At 43.2% G+C, this 16513-nt stretch overlaps 2 protein-coding genes across 16 annotated transcripts in view; both read left to right on the forward strand.

Annotated features, from left to right (window-relative positions):
* Positions 1-783: 783 nt before the first annotated feature.
* Positions 784-11731, forward strand: GLE1 (GLE1 RNA export mediator). Of its 2 annotated transcripts, XM_074891161.1 has the most exons (16): positions 784-922; positions 1449-1673; positions 2702-2827; positions 3026-3174; positions 3501-3561; positions 3811-4065; positions 4852-5077; positions 5686-5801; positions 5991-6060; positions 6411-6553; positions 7436-7626; positions 8092-8221; positions 8564-8668; positions 9628-9710; positions 9883-9946; positions 10638-11731. In XM_074891161.1, the coding sequence occupies exons 1-16, from the start codon at positions 794-796 to the stop codon at positions 10704-10706; spliced, it is 2142 nt and encodes a 713-aa protein (XP_074747262.1). In that variant the 5' UTR covers positions 784-793; the 3' UTR covers positions 10707-11731. The 2 variants fall into 2 exon arrangements, with proteins under 2 accessions (XP_074747262.1, XP_074747263.1); XM_074891162.1 differs by lacking the exons at positions 8092-8221; positions 8564-8668; positions 9628-9710; positions 9883-9946; positions 10638-11731 and adding an exon at positions 7725-8078.
* Positions 11732-13877: 2146 nt separating this feature from the next.
* Positions 13878-16513, forward strand: part of SPTAN1 (spectrin alpha, non-erythrocytic 1) — a 52127-nt gene continuing 49491 nt past the window's right edge. For 10 of the 14 annotated variants that reach the window (XM_074891059.1, XM_074891062.1, XM_074891056.1 and 7 more), the window contains exon 1: positions 13907-13943. Coding sequence is in view for 1 of the 14 variants with exons in the window: in XM_074891055.1 (XP_074747156.1) it covers positions 14752-14784 (33 nt within the window). In the remaining 13 variants the exon portion in view is untranslated. Of the gene's footprint in view, positions 13944-14078; positions 14785-16513 lie in introns of those variants that run through there. The other 4 variants (XM_074891057.1, XM_074891054.1, XM_074891065.1 and 1 more) reach the window with 4 other exon arrangements.

The following is a 16513-nucleotide window of genomic DNA, read 5'->3' on the forward strand; positions in this document are numbered from 1 at the left end:
GAATTCCTCTTCATTGTGCTGTATCAAGGGTTTTCTGGCCCTTATTTTGGAAAAACAAACACATCCCAGGGCTGTTGGTGCAGGCAGTTACAGAATCACAGAATCATCGAGGTTGGAAAACACCTTGAAGCTCCTCCAGTCCAACCATGAACCTCACCCTGACCGTTCCCAACTCCACCAGATCCCTCAGCGCTGGGTCAACCCAACTCAAACCCCTCCAGGGATGGGGACTCCCCCCCTGCCCTGGGCAGCCCATTCCAACGCCCAACAACCCCTTCTGCAAAGAAATCCTTCCTAAGAGCCAGTCTGACCCTGCCCTGGCGCAGCTTGAGGCCATTCCCTCTTGTCCTGGCGCTTGTTCCTTGGGTCAAGAGACTCATCCCCATCTCTCTGCCCCCTCCTTTCAGGGAGTTGTAGAGGGCCAGGAGGTCTCCCCTCAGCCTCCTCTTCTCCAGACTAAACCCCCCCAGTTCCCTCAGCCGCTCCCCATAGGACATGCTCCAGCGCGCTGGCCTCCAGCGCTCCCTCCCACGGCTTCTCGGCGAGAATACACAAAACAAGGGGGAAAGCGGCGAAGCTGCCGGTGTTTCAGGGCCCTGCCCCTTTCCTCGCCCCGGGAGGCGCCGCCGGCGGGACTCGAACCTCCGGATCCGGCGCTGGGCGGGGCGGGCAGAGGTCCGCCTGGCCGCCAGGGGGCAGCCGCCGCCGCGCTTAGTGTCCGCTCTGCGCCGGGCGGGAAGCGGCCTGTGGTGACCCGGAAGCGGAAGGGCGGGGCGACGCGGGTCAGGTCGCCATGGAGCCTCGGGGCGACGCGGGCGGGGTGGCCATGGAGCCTCGGCAGCTGCGCTGGAAGACTCTGGAGGCTCTGCGCGCCTCCAGCAAGGGCCGGCTGAGCTACTGCCGGCACTGGCTGCAGGATGAGGTGAGGGCTCGCTCCCGGCGGGCGGCTGGGAGCTCCCGGGCCGCCGCGGCTCCCGCTTTGCTCCCAGGGAGCGGCGCGTCCCAGGGGCGGCTGGCGGGGGGACCCGTGAGAAGGGCCTCCAGGCGCCGTCCCAGCGGCGATACATCGGCTCCTTGTCTCGTTAACAGTCAGGGCTTGAAATACGTAAGGCGCCGTTATCTTATCTCTGCTGCCCGCTCCTCCTTGCATGTCCGCGGCTGGGCTCTGCTGCTCCCCCCCAGGTCGGGTCCTGGCTCCTTCGTACTGGCTAAATAGTGCAGGGGAGGAGGTGTTGCAGGAGGAGGTTTAAGCGTGTCAGTCCTGGAGTCCTGCAAAAGTAGGAGAGCCTGGAAAAAGTGTTGAAATGATGGGAGAAGAAATGGGTAAATGGGGTACTGAGCTGCGGTTATAAAGCGCCTGCTGACCTGTGCAAATGCTTTCAACATGTGTTAATGTTTCACTGCTTTTTTGATATATTTTGGGTTCACAGACAAGGTTTTCTCTCTAGGATATCTTGGAAGGATGCATGTCTCCTCTTGTGCTGTCTCCTTATTCTGGCTGGGTCCTAGACAGAGTGATTGGGCAATCAGCCCAAGAAATCGCACCCTCCAGAAGTTCAACACCTAAAGGATCCACTCCCCTCACAAACCGGTCGTCTTCTCTGGAGAAGATCACACCTGCTAGCCACCAGGGCTCTTCACCACCTTCATCTACAGAGCTAAATGAAACAAAGGTAGCTCGCTGATTATAATCTGTATGTGAGCAGCTGTGAGAAAAAATGTGCTCACTTGTTGTCATAAGTTGTCTGATAAAGGTTGGGTTGTGCTCTGTTAACTTGTGGAGAAAAGTGTGCTTAGTTTCAGTTTTTTGTATGATAAACAGGCAATGATAAAATTGGTATTAGCAAGACTTTCATAGAATAATGTTTCATAGTAGGCGAAAAACAAACTCCCTTTTTCACCATAACTAGGGAAAATTTAGTTGGAGCTGTACAGTTAAATGGGTTAGCAGCATGGGATTCATCCATTTGGAGGGATAAGTCACAGAGTGGGGTCAGGCCTGTTGTAAGAGTCCATGACCCTCCCCTGGGTTTTCTGGAGTCTTTAAATGACTTAGATGTGTTATGGCTCTTTGACAAGGCAAAAGGGTAGGAAGCTGGGCAATGAGTGGTTGATTTGTGGAGGTAATGATGAAGCACCTGGAAAGAAACTAAATGTCCATTGCTATGCAGTAAATGGTGACTTCACTGCATAACAATGAAACTGAGCAGCAAAGTTTTGCATCATCTTGGCCCCATTTAGACTTAAGAAATATATTGTGAGGAAAACACCTTAGTGAAGCAGCAAGATCTGATAAAAGTTAGGGAGTCTGAAGAATGATTCAAAGCATAAACCAGTCTTGACTTCTTCCAATGTAACATCTTCACTGAGTGTAAGGAGAGTGTGGGGAGCTTGTCTCGCCTTTCTAGGTGACAGTTGGCCTTCATGAATGTCCTGTAGGCTCTTGGTATCTCTGCTCCCAGTTTTAGTGATTGGGAAAAGTAATTATCCCAACCTCATCTATGTGCTGGAGGATACTCAAAATGGTGAGGCTACACTACTGGGGTATATAATTGCTCTAAAAAGGTGTGCATTGGTTGACTCCTTTATCTGTTTCTCTACAAATAACTTGCAGTTTAGGAGACTTGATTTACCTGCTTTCCTCCATGAGTTGCTGTCACTATTCTCTGACACTGATTTTGCTTATGTGCTGTCCACGCAGGGAAATGATGATCTTGGTCTGCTGGAAATGGATCAGGAAGACCTTCCAGCAGTTCTGCCATCTAAAGTTACAGAAGTTGAAGGCTGCATTCAGATGTATGAAGAGATGCACAGGTTGAAAGGAAAGGTAAAAAAAAACATTAAGGGTGTATGTGAAACACAGGAGAGCTACACAACCAGATGTGACAATGCTCTGTTAAAAGTAGCAGGACAATAAGTTATCCTGAATGTTGGCCCACCTTGGGCAATTTAATTTGTATTTTCTTCTGCTCAAATTATGGTGATTACTACATTGTGGTGCTTCTGGCACCTCTGCAATCTGCAGGAGGGGCTAAGGCAACGGCAGGAGCAGCAAGAGCAGATGGTGAGGGCAGTGTATGCCCTGGCAAGTGAACAACTGAAGCGCTTTGATGAACTGAAGGAGCTAAAGCAGCATCAGGAATTCCAGGATTTGCAAGAAGTAATGGAGAAGAGGTGAGATTAGCTCTGGTATCCTTAAAATATTATAGCATTTAATCAAAGTGAGAATTAATTCTTGTGCCTGACAATTCTATGCTAGTCACTTGTGCTTGAAAATCTCACCTGCTCCTTTTTTATACGTCAACTATCCTGTTATTGTTTGTCTGTTGTTCTGTAGCCAGAAGGTCTCTGGCTACTGTTGAGGTTTGGTTAGAAAAAGACTGTATTTGTGACAGTTAAAGTTCCTTTAGCCTGGCTTATTTTAAAAGTAACTTGCTGTGTGTTTGTATTTTGTCTTGTGCATGTCTTGAATATTTTTTTTGTCTTTATGTGTATTGTAGCTTAAAGGAGGCTCAGGGACAGCAGGAGAAGTTGAAGGAAGAACACCGACACAGAGCAAAGGTCTGAGACTTGTCAGAGTTGTCTTTCATAAAAAATTGTGACTTCTCAGTGGGAACTGGAAAGATCAATTGGTTTATTTGTATTTATGTGGCACCCCCGGAGTGAGAATGTATTTTCTGGTGCTCTCCTAGTCACCTGTTGCACTGTTGTGGAAAAGCAGTAAAGGCACATGCCTTTTAGGAGCAGGAAGGACCTGTAAAGCTGGAGTTACTGAAGTATTTTGTGTCTCTTGTGTCTTTTTTCCCACAGATATTAAACCTAAAACTGCGTGAGGCAGAGCAGCAGAGGCAGCGTCAGGAAGAGCTGGAGCGTTTGCGTAAGGAAGAGGGCCAGGAAAGATTGCGTCGCCTTTATTCCATCCAGGAGGAAGTGCTGCAGCTCAACCAGCAGATTGATCCCAATTATAGACACAAAGACTTGCCAAGAATTGATCTTTCTGCATACAGTAATCGTGGCAACCAGATCTGTGGGCTGGTGTCAGGACTCATCCGCACCACAAGTGAGGTAGAGGCTGTAGAGTTGTTCTTAGCATGGGTTGTAATTCCTTCGTAAAGCTTCCTGTAGTTGACTTCAAAGGCAGCTTGATAGGAGGCTGTTAAATAAGATGTCACAGAAATGTTTTTAGATATTCATCCTATAAAGTGCCTAATTTAAAAGAAGAATTTTTTTTCTATGGCACTTGAGCTGTTCTGTTGAAAATGGCTTATAAAAATGTATGAAGACTTCTACAGGAGAAGGACTGAATATTAAAATACTGTAAACTCTTGATACTGTAAAGTTCCTTTTTGAGACAACCATAGAAGCAAAGTGGTTCATAAATTGTTAAATACTGAACACATTATGATTCTCCTATACTCGTAAGCCTTTTTGCAGTAACTAGGTTTCCTTGAAAATTTTTTTCTCTATGTAAAGGTGGGATATAAACCTTGAAAAAGAAAACACTATAATAAGGGTAATTCTCTGTTCCAGCTACTCACAGCTGGCTTTCTGCAGAGGAAGCTGTCTAGGCTTTGCATTGGGGTTCCCTTATACTTGTAAAAGTGTGTTATTAAATTCTGTTGTCCAAGATCTTGTGAGACCTAGTAATGGACTAACATTATTTACAAATGTTACGACTAACGTTATGTACAGAAAAGGAGGAAAAGATATTTTCACCAAAGAGGATAAAATATGTAGTTGGCTCCCAGATTATCTGAACGCTGATGCTTCAAAGGCTCCTTGGTTTGCTGTCGGTCTGCAGATAGTGGAACAAAAGATTGGTGCTGTATCACCTCCTCTTTTTCTTGACAGAGAGGTTTCCCTACCCAAGTGGATGTGGCCAATACTGAACGAGCACTGCAGGAGATGCGAGGGTTGATATCCAGCATGCAGCAAGAAATCACTGCAGCTGTGAAAGAAAAGATGAGAGATGAAGAGGAAGAGAGGCAAAAGCAGAAAGAGTTACTGAAAAAAGAGCAGTCGAAGGCTCAGACTCCTGCCCCTGCACAGCAGTCAGGGGGAAAGCAGCAGAAGGAAGGTTGGTTGGATTTTTTTTTTCTTCCTTTCCCCCCCCCCCCCCCCCTCTTTTCTCTCCTTGCACATTCTTTTAATGTTAGGCTAAATACTACTGTGGAATCTTATTGTTGTGACAATGCACCTTCTTGTAGCCTTTACTTTTAGCCCAACCAGCAAAATGGGTGTAGGACTGCTGGCAGCAAACCTTTTAAATTAAACTGATGCAGCATAAATGGACTGTATTAACTGGAGCAAAACCTGCTCTTCCTAGACGGTATGCCATGTATTGGAATATTAGAGAATAATATTGTGCCTTTGTGCAAGTGTAGATGGGTCATGTGTGATATGACAAAACATACAAGGACAGACTGCTGAAATGGCTTCCTTCTTGAGAGTAAGTTAAGTCCAGATATCCTGCATGTATAAGCTACTAAGCTGAAGGGAGGACTCATGCATAGCTTGCAAACTTGTAGTTCATTTATGAACATAACTTTCTAAACTAAATTCTAGGAGAAACGCTTTCATGCAGCTGTTAGTTCCTTGCAATTTTTTAAAATAAATTTTCTTATGGTTTTCTAGAGTTTTGGGTCTTAGTCTTCTGCTTTTTTTTTTTTTTTTATTTAATATCAGGACTTCAAGTGAAGGCAGAAGAAAGTACCATGCAGTGGTACCAACAGCTTCAAGATGTTGGTGAGCAGTGTGTTGCTTCTTTTAGTGAAATCAGCAACTGCAAAGACAACAATGAGGTATGAACACATGATTAATACTGCTGAAGAGTGATTATATTAATTTCTAGGGGAAATAGGACAGCTTTAATTTAAAAAAACGAAACAAAAAACTACCTTAGCAGCCTCTGTTAACAGTCTGCTCGTTCAAGCTATCACAGTAGTTTACCTGACTGTGAAGGTTTTTGAAGTTGTTTGTTTGTTCTGCAGGTTAAGAAGATAAAAACAGACTTACAGAAAGCAGCTACGATCCCTGTGAGCCAGATCTCTAGAATAGCAGGTCAGGAAAATGCCAAGAACCCAATCCAACTGAAATGCCTTTTGCTGTAAAGATTTTAGTAGGACACAACATATAAAATGTTTCCGTAATTATCCCTACAGCAGAAAGCTGGTATGCATACAGCCAAAGTCTTTGCAGTGTCTGCTTATGTTCTGAAGGTCTGTTGCTTCCCTCAGAGGCATCTTGCTTCATCGTGATTAAGTTTCTTCAATCAGATGTAGCAAACATGCTGTTTGAGGTGCCTTGCCCTTCAGGATGTAGGTCTTGTTTTTGTGAAGTTGATGTGGTCTGGTTAAGACTTGTCTGCTGTTTCCTAATCTTTTCTCCATACATTCCTTCTGTATTTGCAGGCTCTCAGCTGAGAGAGGTATTTGACAAGATCAATAACCTGCTCTCTGGAAAGTCTGTTCAGAGTGGAGGGCGAACTGTATCAGTGACTCAGCATCCACAGGGTCTGGATTTTGTTTATTACAAACTTGCAGAGAAATTTGTGGTGAGGAAATGTTCTCTTTCTTGGGGTGGCAAAGGTAGCGTGTGCTTTAAGAAGTTCTTTTGGACACTGTCCTCTGTCTTCAACTACTAAGAACAAAATTAGGTGTTTAGCTGGCATGTATTAATGTTCATATTGATTAGAGAAAGTGCTTTTTGGATTTTAAAAAAAGTTAAAGAATTAGTTTCTCTTTCCCTCCACTCTCCTATTTTATCTCTTCTAGGAGGAAGAACTGTTTTAAATTCAAGCCTTACATATTAGGTACAGTGTTAGTGGAAAGCAAGTTGATAGTTAATTGATGATCTATTACAAAACTGTATATATGCTCAAAACCTTGTCTTGGCAGAACTGGGGGAGGGGGGGAAGCTAAGGCCCAAGAGGCAAACTTCTGTCCCTGCGGTGTAGTTAGCACCTCCCAAGAAATGAAGTGTCACTGTTTAAGTTTCTTTTTGAAGTTGGCATTATTTTTTTTTTGTAGTCTTTATTTGCTACATTTGGTCTATTTGAAACTTTCTTTTGTCCCTGCAGTGACAAATATATGCGTAAATTAGCCCACAGAGTAGAACTGTGACTGATTTGTAAACATCTGAAAATGATTGTTTGGAGTAAAAATATCTGTGCAGCCTTGCACTTTGTGCCTGTATTTGCTAACCCCTTTTTTCTGTCCTGAACCAAAGTTTATTGTCATCCTCTGTGGGAGCTGAGGACATAGGGCTTTATCAGCTTTTCTGTGGTTGGCTACATAGCCATGGAAACATTAGGATCCTTTAGCAGAGGCTAATTACACAAAAAAGACGATTTTCTTTTTTTTTTTTTTTTCCTTTCTTTTGGTCAGACAAATGGTTTGAAGGGTGGGGACTGACTTTCCTTCCCCCCCCCCTCCAGAGTCAAGGAGAAGAAGAAGTAGCTTCTCACCATGATGCAGCTTTCCCAATTGCTGTGGTGGCCTCAGGAATCTGGGAACTACATCCTCAAGTTGGAGACCTCTTTTTAGCTCATCTGCACAAAAAGTGCCCCTATTCTGTGCCATTTTACCCTGCATTGAAAGAGGGGACTTCTATGGAAGAGTATCAAAGGTAAATTTATTCCTGGGCTGCTTCAGCACGAACCCTGCAAGGGTAAAGACTCTATTCTTCTGAGTGAACTCCACTTTTCCCCATCTCTGATTACGTAGGCACTGTGACGTGCTGGCACAGACTGGAGATGCACTCACAAGTGTGCAGCTCCCCTGACCCTGTTTCCCTGGAGGATGCTGTGTCTGTCAGCTTTGGAAGTGTTCTTCTGCTTCCTCTTCCTCATAGCTATGATAGCCATAGCTTGATTCAAGTTGAAATATCCAGTACAGAACCTAAATATTCTACATGGTATAAAATAATAGAACATATGATCCAGAGGGTAATGATCTGCCTTTGCAATAATTCTTGTATGGTTTTGGAGTATCCCTGTTCTCAGTAGAGTTGACTTAAAGTAAGCTGAGAACTGCAGGGGCTCAGGGGAATGTGTTTTGCTGTACTAATACTGGAAGGTCTTCTCATACTTAGGATGCTTGGATATCAAGTTAAGGATTCTAAGATGGAAGAGCAAGATCACTTTCTTAAACGGATGTCAGGGCTGATTCGTCTTTATGCTGCTATCATTCAACTCCGGTGGCCTTATGGAAACAAAGACGGGGTATGTGCGTATGGTGTTATAATTAGAACCTTGTTATTATCCCAAGAGTCTATTAAATGTGTTGTAAACTTGATTTGCAGTTAAGGTGTGCTCAATTTAAACCAGCTTATAATATTTTTGAAGGGAGATGGTCATAACCGTAACCAACAAAGCAACGCTAAGTAATTTGTAGTGCAGATCTTTACTTCCTTCCTTTATATTTTCATAATGATCAAGTTTTATGTTAGGTTATTGTAAAATAACTTTATAAAGAAGAAAGTAAATCAGAAAACTGCCTGTTTTGATAATAGCATTGTGCAAGTCGTAGAACAAGTGGTGGGTAGCTTTCTTGTTGCTTTATAGACACATCCTCATGGACTGAACTATGGATGGCGCTGGCTTGCTCAGATGTTGAATATGGAGCCTCTGGCAGATGTGACAGCCACACTTCTTTTAGATTTTCTGGAGGTAAGTGATACAGATTACTAATGATTAAAGAGATCTAAATTGGTGACCGTTTCTGAAGGGATTGCTGAGGTGAGGTTCATTGTGACTTTTAATAGCATTTTTTTTAACTTGTCCTTATTCCTTCAGAAAGGAATGTGAATATTTCCACCTTCTTGCAAATATAGCTTTGGAGCTGAATGATTTAAAAATAGAAGTTTTTATACGTGCAACTTCTGTTGTATTTGGTTCTGTTTAAGGTTCCTGATATTTTAAAAATAGTTGCATAGTCCTATAAAAATAAGGTCTGCTCAGCACTTGACATCAGTTTGTACAATGCAATGAGGTCCTGTGGCCTTTTCAGCTGAATTACTTCATAAAACAGGATGGGGGTTTTGGGTTGGAAAGGACAGAGCCTAATGTATGTTAATCCTATATCCTAGGATAATAGGGCTGTGCTAAATAAGAGCCAGAGCTAAAGGCTGAAGTTGGGGGAGACAAACACTGTTGAACACAGGCAGCTTCTGTGCTTATCAAATGCCTTCTAAAGAACTTCAAAAGTAGAAATGAGAAAGTACGGTACAAAGTGAAATACACCGTGGGGATTCTGTTAGTAGTGGTGAAGTCTGAGGAGCGTTTGTCCTCTAAACTGACTGTATGAAGAAAGCTGATGAAACCACGCTGCAGTAGTCAAGGTGGGGAAATGACCACAATATCCCCTAGCAAATGGCATCTGGGAAGGCTGTTATTTTTGGAGGGAGACTGGAGCGAGAGGAAGAATAATGTAAAATTGGTAGCAGGGGCCACCACACACAGTCAACAAGAAAAAAAGGCAATGCTTGTTTTATTGTAGGCGTAGGTATATTTCTTTAAATGTCTAGATAAAATATTAAGTGGTTGATACTGAACAGGTTCGCTGAAGTTGTCATGTTAGTCTGAAACCCAATTCTGAAACCTTGTCTGTGTGGATTTCTGTACCATAGGTGTGTGGCAACGCTCTCATGAAACAGTATAAGGCTCAGTTCTGGAAAATTATGTTGCTTATCCGAGAAGACTATATCCCGAGGTATGATATCTGTGGATAGGAATGTGAAATAATCCTTGTTTTTTACTTCGTGAGTGTTTGCTCTTAAATGACTCGTCCATCTTTTCCAATCTCTGCCATTCACACCCACACCCACTTGTAAATCAAACCCAATTTTCTAAGTAAATTTTGAAACATGTTGTTATTTCTGCAGAATTGAAGCAATTACCAGCTCTGGACAGATGGGCTCTTTAATGCGTTTCAAGAAATTCTTGGAGGTGAAGTGGGTTTTTCTAATTTTCAAGTGGTTTGGTTTTGATGTTTTTTCATTCCGTATATGCCTCATTTTGATAACAAGGCTGGTGCTGCTTGCAGCATACCTGACAGTCCAGACCTGTCACTGTGATGTAACCCATCTTTTGTCATTTTTCAGTTACTGAATTACCTTAATGATAGTTATGATGTCAAACATCTCACTTCTTTCTTACCTCAAATCTAATGTTTCTCAGAGAAAAATGTATTTCAACTGTAAATTAAGCTCAGTGAGGCTAGTTGCAGTGAGAGGACAGTGCAGGTTGAGGAGGATTCTGCTGAGTCACTTCTGTAACAGCTATTTTTATCAGTGGTTTGCTTGTTTTTGTCTGTTGTCCTGATTAGATACATGAGGAAGTAGATGCTTTGAACCACTCTCTGTAGCATTTATTTAGCATAGTATTCTGCTTTTTTTTTTTGAAAGAAAGGTTGCAAAACTAAAATACTTGATTAAATTGTTTTGTGAATGTTGACTTAGATTATGCTATTAAAATATGATAGCTTCACAGTTTGTACTTCCATTTCAAAAATAATTTTGGTACATTTTATTAGCAATGCTTTAAATGTGTGCAGTAAGAGCCATCAAAATTCCTGAGATGAAAAAATAAGATACACATTTATTTTTTCCTTTGTTCTTTGTCTTTCTCTCTCCACTAGGATTGTTTAGAGCAGAAGAAAATTCCGTTGCCAAAGGGCGCTCTGCAGCCTTCCTTTTGGAAATCATGAATCAGTCTATAATTTCTTTCCCGCTGGATGTCAGTGCTTTCAGACCTGGCTTCCTGTTTACATGTAAAGGCAAAAAAATAAATTTTGTATATAGAGGAATGTGGAGAAAATACTCCATCAATTTCTTAATGTTTAATAAAGATTTATGTTGAGCAGAACAAACTTATGTTTAATTTGTTGCAAATAATTGGAAGTTATTCTTTGCTTTGGATTTCTGTAGGTTTTTCTGTAGTGAATTGTGGAAGATGGAAGACTTTTCCTTCGTATGTTTAAAGGTGCAGACGATGTTTTAAATATAGTATCCTGATGACCTCTGGGCTTCAGAGATTAGAGACTCTTGGATTGAAAATTTGCACAATGCTGTTCTGTTCATGGAAGTGAAAATACCTCACATCTTTATGAAGTCTTAAAAGAGTAATCAATCTCAGAAACTTACTGCTAGAACTTTATTTTTGTATTTATTACATCTGTCTTTTATAATTCAGTTTTAATTATGCTGACATACTTGTGTCGTGTTTGTCTCAACATCTTAAAACTACAGTGAGATTGGTAAAGGGACTTGACCTGGCAGTGTTGACACCTGCCTCTGTTGAATGTAACTTCTCTCCAAGAGGCAGTACTCTCGATTTAAGAGAGGTAGATTCGCTGTTTTAAAAGGTTTGCATGGATAATATAAATTCATGGGGGAAAAGCAGAGTTCCTGAAACTACAGAAATTCTGTGTCCATTATCTGTCAGATGGATGGAAGCTAATAATCCATTTTCTTATTAAAAAAAAAAAGTGGCAAAAAAGTGTATTCATTCTAGCACTTCTGTTGATGTTCTGCCATCATTTGAGGGGATGCTTGGGTTACCTAAGGTGCATTTTATAAGGGGCCTTTTTATGTAAATGGATTTTTTTCCTTATCACTATTAGTGTATTTTATGTATCAAGTACTGTAATACTTTGTACCAGTAGTGGATTATTCTGAGAATAGTTCATTCGAGAAACCAATATTAAAGTTTTATTTTTCTTTTTATTCTGAAGCTGATGCAGTTTGGTTTTTTTTTTCTGTAGGAGAGGGATGGTCAAGAAAATCTTCAGCTCCTTGGTGAATAAAGGAGATGGAGAGTATGGGAGATCAGAGTGATGGGAGATTTGTCTGATTTATGGTGCACTGTCTTTCAACTATTTTGGTGGCCTCTAAGATGAGAAAATTTGCTTCTGAGTTTTAGAAAGTAGCACATTATTTTTGCAATACACTGTTGCAAGTTAAAATTATTATTATTTTTACTAGATAGTTTTTTGTTGCTCTTAGAGGCACCGTAATTTGAAGCTGTAGAAAGAGTTGAGGCCATATAAACATCTGAATTTGATTTTTATATAACTCTTGAGATTTCTGAGAAAAGGTTGTAATGTGTACTTTGGAATTTGGGCCTTTAATACCTTTAACCTTGGCTTTAAAACTGATTGGTAAATAAGTTAAATTTGTGTTTGGTTTATATATTTTGTAAACTGACTCTGGAATTCTTCAGACTGGTGTTATCGGTGCTTGTTCTGGGGTACATCTGGAAATCTCCTTCCAGGACCCTTTTACCAAATAACACTGAAGCAATACAACTTTCATTAGTATGCTGAGTGGGGATGTTTTAATTACATCTTGCATATCTACAATTATGTTGGAGACTCATTTTGCCAAGGTAGTAATTGGTACTGTCTGTTAGAAATAATTGTCTGCCTGTGCCAAACCACAAGGAGGGATTTGATGATGTATATATAAGATACAATAGCTTTCTTTTTTGCTGACAGGTACTAGGGTTTTCTAACATTTGTGATGGGAATATAAGTATGTATTTTTATAAATAACAAATATGGTATCCTTTTCTGCCTCAGTAATGGGCACTCAGATACTTACATACTATTTCAAAACCAATAATAATTTCTAGTTGAATAATGAGTGCACTTCAAAAGAAACATAATAAATCAATATTTATTTTTAGATGTAACTTAAGGTTGCATCTACTGCTTGAACTGATGGTTGACATGTATCACGCTACTCTGTTTTTTGACATTTTAGTGGTTTTGAATGTTAGCCATTTGGTGTTACAGAGGTGCAGTGCAAATAAGGTCTTATGCATGTATTCATTGTCTTTTCATATGCATATTTGTATCAAATACGACAAAGGAGAGCATCTCTGCTGTGAAAATACTGTGCATTCAGGCCAAGATGCATTAAAATTGCCGTGAGTCATACTCTTCCTTGGAGACAATAGTTCCAGGCAGTCCCACGGGCTGCGATGCAATGTCAGTGAAAGTATGCATTTTCCATTTCAGTACTTTAATAAAACATAGTGTTAACTCAAAAAATCACTCAAACCCACTCACCACTTTGATCCTGTAATGTTCTTGCTGCCTTACCAGGCCCCTAAAAAAAAAAAACCAAACCAAAAATTAAAAAGAGAGATTAAAGTAGAACTTCTTTGCCATGTCTATTTTAAACATCTAGTTCATACTAAAGGCTCATTTTTCTTCGACTGTATGCATCGGCTTTTCAAAAATAGATTTCTCTTGAGAAGCATTTGCAGCTTTTTGGATGCTCTGTCCTTGCCAGGCTTGTGATTGTGACACTACACCCGGCTTCAAAAGGACAGCCTCACCCGTGTATATATATATATTTTTAATCATGTAGCACTACCGAGGCTGCTGCTTTGGGCGAGAGCTGTTGATTTAAACCCTAAGCCCTGTCCCCATCCTCTGGGCCGCAGCGGCTCGGGCCTTCGAGAGCGCAGACAGAGAAGGGGGCTGAACGCCCAGCTGCCGCCATGCTGCACGGGCATTTTAACTGCTTCCCCGTGTCATCTTGTCCTTTTTTTCGCGTCCGAGGGCGCTCACCGGAGGGTGGTGAGGCAACGGCCAAAAGCCCAACGCCCCGCCGGAGCTGAGGGGGCACAACCGCCCCGCGGCGCCCCTCGCCAGCCCCTGCGCCGCCTCTCGGCTCTTTCCGGAGCCGCTCGGTACTTTCCGTAACCGCTCGGCTCTTTCCGGAGCCGCTCGGCTCGCTCTGGCCCTCCCCGCATGCGCCGCTCCCGCCCCGTTCCCGATTCTTGCCGAAGCCCTTCGGCCCTTTCCGCCGTCCGGGAGCCCGCTCTGCGGCGCTGACGTCATCTCCGGCTGCCTATAAAAGGGCGGGCGCGGGCGGCGCGCGGCGTCCGTGGCGGAGGGCGCGGAGCCGGCGGGGAAGAGCTGCGCACCGAGCCGGTGAGGCGGCGAGCGGGGCGGGGGGGGACAGGGACACCGCGCCCGCCTTCCTCCGACCCCCCCCCCTCCCTCCGGTAGATAGAGCACCCCCACAGCCGCTCCGCCTTCCGCCGCTGCGGAGACAGGTGTAGGGGTGCGCGCTCCCCTCAGCCGTGGGGGAGGCTGAGGCCGGCCCTGCCTCCGGGGGCTCCCCGCGGCGCCTCGGCTACTGCTCGCCCTCTCTGGCGGCCCTGCCCTGGGGTTTTTCTATCGCCGTAGAGCCGGGCCGCGGTAGCGCCCGGGGTCTCTCGGGGGAGGGGAGGAAAGGAAAGGGTGGGGGAGCAGCCCCGGGCGCGGCGCGGATAAAGGGCAGCGGGCGAGGAGCGGCGGGATCCGCCCTGGGCAGCCTCGACCTGCGGCTGGAATTTCATTCAGCGCCCTGGGGAGGGGATAAACAGGCGGGTAAATAACAGTGACAGCGAATCTCCGCTTTTGCGGGCAGAGCAAGAGGCCCCCGCCTTGCCCCCGCCCATCCCTTCGCCCCTGTCCGGTGAGGTCTGGGCTAAAACCCTGCCTCCCCCCTGAGGAGAAATCCCGGCGGGGAGATGGAGAACGCGGCGCTCCGCGGTGGCCGGCGGAGGGGATTCATTGCACAGCAATGGCTTCCCTCAGCGCTCCCCAGCCCTGTCCAAGGTCAGGAGATGCAGCAGGGAGTGTGTGCGAGGGGAGAGGAGAAAAAGAGAGCGGTGGAGGGGCTGGGTGCTCCGAGATGGCTGGAGAACCCTCTCCTCAAGGAGCTTGATATCGCTCTGAAATGACGAGCATGTAAATGGCATGCACAGCAGAGGTGTCCAGCCAAGCAGTAAGACATTTAAAAGAAATCCTCCCAACCTGTGTGCCTTTCATATATGTGTCATTTTGGTATATAGGTCAAGCACTACGGTTTCCTTCATAAAAGAATCGGAATTTGTTCCTCCCATGATTTTTTTTTTAATTTAACATAAATCAAAGTAATGACAGTCAAGTGTTTCTCAATTTGTTGCCTGCATACACCTTATCTGGTTACGATGATACAAATCTATATTGCCAGATCATAAATATGTACCAATAAGCTAATCATTTGCCCTGATATTTAAGGAAAAGCATAAGCAGTTATCACTGTATGTTTTTTCAGCAGGTCCGTGTTGACTGTTTAGGATTTTTAGCAGCTATTTTGTCATAAAACAGCTGCGTGTTCCAGTCTAAAATGTACGTGACTATCGAGCAGTCTTTCATACATATTTAAATGGGTTCTGAAGAGCAGTTGTCTGGAGATGGCGAATGAACACAGTAGGGGGGAGAAAAAAAAAAAACAAACCCAAAAAACTGACTCAGCCTGAATGGTTCTGTATCTTTCTGGAAAAAAAATAATCCATTTTCTTTTGGCATTTTGTCTTCAGCAGAGTGCCAGAAGATTCTGATGACTGTATTCACTGAAAGGCCTTGGTCAGGGATTCAGATTTGTTCAAAGCAAATATTAAATCCCACTGTGTGATTTTTATGCATTTAAATGCAACTAGCAATGACTTCTTCCATGAAATCTTCATTTGTCTTTACTTATAAATTGTGCAGAGAAAATAATGAGCGAAAGATTGAAAATGGGATGCTTTTTGCTGCATTGTGTGCAGGATCTGGAACTGTAGTAATGGAATTGTTAAGCTGTGGAAAATACTTGAACCAAGATAGCAGGTTACATTGTTCACAAGAAGTAATTTATTTCCATTCCTGTTGGGAAAAAAATACATCTATACTGTTTGGATTGAAATAGAAATTCTATTTGAAAATCATATTTAGATGTTAGGTTTCTATGAGGTCTGTAGTTGATGAAGTTAACAAATGTATTTGTGGTTGTGTTTTTAATAATGAAAGGTAGCAACAATAACAAAAATGTTGAATGTCATAGACTGTCTTTTAAGTGTTTTTTACACGTTTTTCTCCTGCACAGCAGAAAGGTAGGAGAAGTCTTAAATCTCTTGAGACAGGGTGGTACCTCTTGGTGTGAAATTCCCATTTCTCAACTATTACATTTATTACTAATGCAAATAACTTGATACCTTTGCTGCCTTATTTTTTGTCTACTTAATGTATTTATGGGGTTGTAATTGTTTTATTCATAAATACATTGCTTTTGGGGGGCAACTAATTGCTTCCCCTGTATTGGAGGAAATAATACAAATTCCTCCCTTTTCTCTGCTGTATGTTAGTATAGTGTGGGAGTTTGTTTTTTCCATTTGTCCCTGGAGTGTAGGCAGCAGAAAAATGGGGTGGAGCAGATTGCAGATGCTGTGGATGGAGATTGCCAAGTGTAATCCGGCATCGTGCTCCCATAGCTGACCGTGGATCAAATGGAGTGACAAGCTGCCTTCTCGCTGCTGCAACTGATACACATTAAGCTATGCAAATGCCACAAGAGATATGCACTAGCTTCAGCAGGCACGAAGGCACATAACTGCAGTTGCCCACGAACTGCTTCAGGGATTGCAGCCTACTCATGGGGAAAATGTACGGTTAGGGGAGGCAAGGAAATTTTCACCAAAATTTCAGTGGGTTAG

Source organism: Strix uralensis, chromosome 21 (assembly GCF_047716275.1).
Source record: "Strix uralensis isolate ZFMK-TIS-50842 chromosome 21, bStrUra1, whole genome shotgun sequence".
Classification (NCBI taxonomy): Eukaryota; Metazoa; Chordata; class Aves; order Strigiformes; family Strigidae; genus Strix; species Strix uralensis.

Excerpts from the sequence above, each read along its gene's own strand:
- GLE1 (XM_074891161.1), top strand. The coding sequence starts at position 794 with ATGGAGCCTCGGGGCGACGCGGGCGGGGTGGCCATGGAGCCTCGGCAG. Across the intron at positions 9,711-9,882 it reads CGAGAAGACTATATCCCGAG|AATTGAAGCAATTACCAGCT; the intron begins GTATGATATCTG and ends TTATTTCTGCAG. Across the intron at positions 9,947-10,637 it reads GTTTCAAGAAATTCTTGGAG|GATTGTTTAGAGCAGAAGAA; the intron begins GTGAAGTGGGTT and ends TCTCTCCACTAG.